The following is a 6,394-nucleotide window of genomic DNA, read 5'->3' on the forward strand; positions in this document are numbered from 1 at the left end:
TTACGTGAAAGCTTTCTTAAATATGTTTGCATGTTGAGACACTGTTCGAACGAAAAATGCTCGTATCTACTAGTTGAAAACCTGCTTTTATTATAACTACCATTTTTTAGCACAAAAGAACATCCCCACTTGTCAGAAAATGCAATTTTCTCCCCAAAAAAAACGGATTTTCCATGTCTCTCAATGCACCTTCTAACACGTACTACCTCAAAACTGAAAATAAAATCCGGTAGATGGAGCGAGTGTTTTGGACCAAAGATATTTACCTAGCGTATGGGAGCCAATGATCGAAAATGACCTATCAATGATGATTGCAAATTTAATACAGAATTCAAAGATTATTAGAATATTTGGGTGTACCATAGTAAAAACCAAAATTGATGCTGGTAGCTTTTTAATTAGACACCCTGTATACTTTGTAAACTAAAACACACAAAACAAAAAAGACACCATGTATACTAAAAGCCCTTTTAGTTTATGCTGATCGTAAAATTAAGGCAAATTAAGAAACGACGATACTTTGGTTTTTTACCTATAACTATATATACTACCTGGAATCGTTAAGATAGAATCAAGCTATTTTATATTAATGGAACACTATGTAGAAGGTGTTTCCTCATAAGTTAACCTCCCCAGATTGTTTATCTCGAAAAAAATGTGAAAGTCACCAACGCAAAAGTTGTTTAATTTTGCTCAATTGTCTTAAATCTGAATTTAGAATAAAAATACAAAACACAGAAATGTCAAAGTTTGACACAGTCTTTTTTTACCCGTTAATGGGGATCTTGAACTAGAGCAGGCCGACAATGCGGATTTTTTATTTGACATTTTGGCCCCAAAGTGTAAAGTTATGAAACTTTACTAACTAACCCACTTGTTTTATAGGAAATTCTGTTTTCCACCTTCTGTCAGTGTCAAATATGAAAGTAGTTGCAAATGCAACCGGTTTTCGGGCCCTTTATAGCGAATTTACAGTCGAAACTGGCTGAAATTACACAGGGCCGTTCTGGGGCTGGTGTTAATGTCATTCTATGTAAAATGTTTACACAATTTTTACTTTTTGATTATCGCAAAAAACGGCTTATGGTAACCAAATGACCAAATTTGGTGTGCACAATGTAAAGACCGATTGGATATCATCAAGCTTGGTTTCCATTGCAACCGTTGTCTCGCAAGCTTGGCGGCAACTAATCAGATCGATACGAAAATGATCGGAATCGATGGAGAGGATCAAACTGATGAAGACAAGTCCCTTAGCAACAGTGTCAACAATGCGGTTTCCATGGTAACTTTTGACATTTCCGTGTTTTATATTTTTACTTTAAATTAAGATTTAAAAAAATTGAGTAAATTTAAATAACTTTTGTGTTAGTGACTTTAATTTGTTCTTAATAAACGATCTAGGGGATGTCAACTTATGTCGACACACCTTGTACATTGTTATATAACAGCAAATGATCGCAAGACAATTTGTTTGTGTTTCTTATTGCTTGTATTTGATTTGTCCAATTTTTTACGTTTAGTTTAATTAATTGTCCGTTTGCAGATCACATTGCACGTTATGGAAGAATGAATGAAGAACAAGCTAGAATTAAGTTCTGGCAAATATTGTTAGCTGTTGAATACTGCCATAATCGTAATATAGTACATCGAGACTTAAAGGTATGTGCACTTGTAATTTACGAGAATGTTCACATAAATATCTAAAACAGGATTTTAATGGAATTTATCTCCATGATAGATTCAACTATACGGCTACTTTGTACACTTTGTAATTTTTAAGCGCTCATAAGATTGCAGGTTTAAAAGCGATTTCAACAAAATATATTCTGCGTTATACCCAACTTAAATATTTCTAACATGATGGTCAAGTGCGAAATTTGATTAATTTTTTTAAATGATAAGGACACTTTTATTGCTTCAACCCCTATTTGGCAGTTTGTCTGCTGTCTTGTGCTCATAAATTTCCTGTTTTATAAACGTCTTCAATGATCCAAGCGTTTTTATACCCTATTTCAAGGCCTTTAATATAAGCAATTAAGTACGAAATGCGATTGAATTTTAAAGGCATTCTAGAATATGTGAAGATTACTTTTGTCACTTTCGCGCTTTTGCCATTTTTGCGTGTTTTGTGTCCAAAACTCTGCCATATTTGGTCCATCACCAGTAAGTAACCACCCAAGACCTAAATGAGATTGCTTCTTCAAGTAACGGGTCTTTAAGCGTCTCTTCAGAGTGGATTTGGAAATCCTTGGAAAGTTGGGATGGTTTGTACCCAAGTTACAAATTTAACCGCTGACCACGGCATTCGGCACTCGGTCGTGCGGCAGGACCCTCGCACACTCTGCTTTTACCAGGTCTGATTATTGAACCTATTGACTCTGAAACATTCAGTCCACACCGGGACGAGAACCGTCGGGTCGTATCAGTCGATCATTCATACTTCCTAAGGAGACTACAGTTGACGGAGGCTTCCTATAAGGCTCACTTGTAATTTCACAATTTTATGTACAAATCACTCTTCAAAGTATTTATGCGCGGTGCAAACGACAACGAAACAATAGCTATTTTTCTCCTTTTGCCTATGCATGAAAATCGAGGGCTCCCCGTGTTTTTTGTTTAAATACTTTGACAGTCTGAAATTGCCGCTGTTTTGTTGTCTTAAATCCACTTTATATACGGTAGCAACAGTAATCATCTGTGTCTAATATGTGATTAAGTTTTTTGCTATTTCAGGCTGAAAATCTTTTACTAGATTCCAATAATAATATTAAAATAGCAGATTTTGGATTTTCGAATTACTTCACAACAGGAGGACAACTCTCGACTTGGTGCGGGTCACCTCCGTACGCCGCCCCTGAAGTGTTTGAAGGCAAGAAATATGTTGGACCGGAAATTGATATATGGGTAAGTTAATTTCAACCTGCATTAGTTCAAACAAATCCGTAATACACTAGTTTAAAGGGCCGTTCACACGCTCAAGCCATTTACGCAAACTGGCGTGCGCCAGACCAATCGCACAAGCAAATCGCGAGAAATTTGGCTCGAGTAAAATCTATCCTGACAGAAGATTTACTTCAGATCTTTGCGTTGGCTTGAGCGTCTAAACGACGTTGAATGAATTTGGAAAAGGGATTCAGACAGAGATACGGCGTGAGTCGGTCGAACCTATTCCACCACCAGCGGACAAGTGAATCTCGTCTCTGCTAACAAATCAAAATAATGAGTCGTTGCCGGCGCCAGTCCCCATCCGGTGCAAAAATATTACCTACTGTTTGGAAAATGTTAGTCGGTATTTAGATACACGTCCTCAAGCTTTAATAAAGGCATGGGTTCGCCTGTGCGATGAATATATGCGTCTGACGCAATCAGCGGCTGCAGCGTCCATGGCATGCGTCGAACGTGGTTTCGCTTGTGCGTCCAAAAGTTGTTAAAAGTCGGCAGCCCAACACAGTATAGACTTCTAATTAGAGGAGTGAGAAATTAATAAGAGAACTCTTCTCCTATTAATTAGAATCTAGCTCTTCGTAACTGGAAAAACCTTGACAGCTCCAAGAAATTTCCGATTCAAGTGAATTTTTCCTCACTTAAAGTAGCCGTTTTTTTTAGAGTGATGTTATAGACCGCATTCAAGAATTTCTGGTTTTTCCTTAGCAAGTTCAACAAATTTTCCTCAGTCAACTCGCCTTAGAAATTGAAAACTGCAGCCCAGAAATTTCAAATTGAACTGCTGCGATCGCCGATAAAACGCAAACTACTTTGTCTAAAATCGCATCGCTACGCCCAGACTGACATCGCGTTGCTCAGCGTAGCTGGCAGTATGCACAGAGTACCCTAATATTGTACAGTTAAGGTTACGTTTACGTGACCGCCACGTGATATGAACTCGCCCGAACACAAGGCCGCAACATGGATCGTCTTTCCCATTCTGCCACGAGACTACCGACTCACTGGTCCTTCTCGTAACATACGATACACGCTTCATCTTTCTCGCCTTGCTCAGCCTTCAATTAATAATTTGTCCCATGTCTCCGGAACAGGCTCATCTCTCTCTCATCATAGAACTTTTTCCACGTTTCACTGGGAGGCTAATATTGTAGTGCATTTCATTCGGCCTTCATCCGCCGACTCACAGGTGGTAGCAACAGCTCAAAGGGCCAACAGTTCACTACATAAGATCTACGCCTTCTCAATTCAAATACTACATAAAATAGATAGGCCCGGAACGAAACACATAGTGTTTCAACGCTCGCCATAAGGCGGCGGTCCCACAGAACCACCGGTGGTGACCGGTGACCATCAAGCAGATTTCTAACATGCGATTCCCATTGAACGGTCTCACAGAAAGCTTCACTAGTCATCCACGACCATCCACTGCTAACCACCGTTTCGAAATTTCGAACTCATTCGTAGTTTAGTAGAAGGCGGTGAATGCACGCATTCGGGATAGAAATGATATCGGCTTGGTTTGGGCACTTTCATGAAAAATTAGGTTATAAACAGGTAAATAGTGGAAGCCAGTGAATAATTGCTGTGAGACCGTTCGTTGCAGATTCCATAATTTTAGTCGGTGGTAGTGGGTGATCGTTGATGGCAGTGGTTTAAGCYATTTAGACCAGTGAAACTAAGCGCCTTYTCAGACGAGTCACTCTGTAGCGGTTCTCAGCGGCGCCGCTGAGAAGYTAAGATTCGACAACAAGTCGCAGCTTAACATTGTACCGGCCCCTCTGSAGCGCTTCTGAACACTCAAGCGTAAAAATTACACCTTCATATACTTCCAAGTTTTGTTTTCGTGATACAAACTTTCTTAATACGTGTTTTTTTTTATCAAATACTAGCTGACCCGGCAAACGTTGTTTTGTCATAAAAATKATTTCTAGGAATATTTTAGTAGAAAACAATTACTTATTGTCAGTGTGTGCCGATGTGGTATATACATATGAGTTGAAGGGGCATGGAGCGCTGTGAAGAATGATGGAATYTAAWAATWACACAATTTAATAATTTTACTAAAAAACAATATCAATCCCTTCACGCATAGTTGGCATCCTGRACGGTGTTGTCACCGGTCGTGTAGCCAACCTTTTGGGGGTAGTCAACCACTCAAAATTAATAACTTTATTTATAAGAATAAATAATTACAGCCCTTCTAATTAATGACATTGAAATAGTGAAATGATAATGGTACTCCGGTACACGTCTGGAGTAACCAATTGATCAGTTATCGACCGGGGTTGAAAATTATTGAATTTCTATTATCACTATTAAAAAATAGGGCTGATGGTAGAGGGGTAAAAACTTAGGGTTGCATGTATTTTTAATACAATATCATAAAAAAAATAAAAATAAAAAAATGTTTACCAAAAAATTAGTGTGTACGACTCTTACCACTTAGAGGTTTAAAAAATAGATTCTATTCTACCTATTCTCTGACCTACGGAATATACATCTAAAATTTCATCAAAATCTGTCAAGCCGTTTCGGAGGATTTTATATTCCTCTGGAGGTGTTGTCTGGCGCTGTCTGGCGCTGCTGGAGTACAGAAAAAATAGTAAAATAAATTAATTGTTATTAAAAACTGAAAAATTTGCAAAAAAACTATATCAGAAAGACGGCGGCAGTGTTTTTCAAGGTAATCTGCCTAATTAACATTGCGTAAATACATGTTGCTTCGTAATTATTTAAAACTCCGGTAACCATGGAATTATACAGAGCCTTAACTTGCCAATAAGATAGACAAGTATAAACGGTAAATTCAACAAGATTCTTTGACTGCGGAACGTACTTTCGAAATGCCAAGCTGTTCTTAACTCACAGTTCTTAAGTCACAGTTTGACAAATTATTGTTATTATTGACAAGGGCTACCCACCTGTAACTATCTGTTAATGACAAAAAAACAGCATTGCCGCTGTGACTTTATCAAAAAATTGTAGAAGAGAACTTTTTTTATATCAAATTTTTTTGTAATTTGAAGCAAAGCTCGTGATTTTTCTTTTTGAATGCTTAAGTATTCCAATGTGCCACCAATTAAACATGGAACAATTTCTAAATAATGCTTAATAACACAGTTGAAATTCGATCTTCAACTGTTAATATCGTCTAGAAATTTTGGAAAAAAACTTTTCTCGTACTCCCCAAGTGAGCCTCTATCACCCCTTAAAAGCAATTTCGCCAATTTTAAATCACCCTGTATGTATTTTATGTTATAATTACAAATGTTTTTTCCAAAATTAAATAAATAATAATATAACACAACAATGAGAAGTTGCATTCCAGTTGAAGATAAACTGCTTACAAAAGCAGACGCTTTTCACACATTTACATAAAGAATCCCGACCAGTGTGTCTATTCTTGACTTTGAGAGAAGGGAGTATCCCCGGGAGCATCACAGGG

At 37.7% G+C, this 6,394-nt stretch overlaps 1 protein-coding gene across 2 annotated transcripts in view; it reads left to right on the forward strand.

Annotated features, from left to right (window-relative positions):
* LOC109544934 (serine/threonine-protein kinase SIK2) overlaps positions 1-6,394 on the forward strand; it is a 52,485-nt gene that overhangs the window by 27,228 nt on the left and 18,863 nt on the right. For both annotated transcript variants that reach the window (XM_019915359.2, XM_048664395.1), the window contains exons 4-5: positions 1,547-1,662; positions 2,737-2,907. In XM_019915359.2, the coding sequence (XP_019770918.1) occupies positions 1,547-1,662; positions 2,737-2,907 (287 nt within the window). The remainder of the gene's footprint in view (positions 1-1,546; positions 1,663-2,736; positions 2,908-6,394) is intronic.

The sequence above is a fragment of the Dendroctonus ponderosae genome, unplaced genomic scaffold, assembly GCF_020466585.1.
Source record: "Dendroctonus ponderosae isolate FM_Combo_2020 unplaced genomic scaffold, Dpon_F_20191213v2 Dpon_F_20191213_1, whole genome shotgun sequence".
Classification (NCBI taxonomy): Eukaryota; Metazoa; Arthropoda; class Insecta; order Coleoptera; family Curculionidae; genus Dendroctonus; species Dendroctonus ponderosae.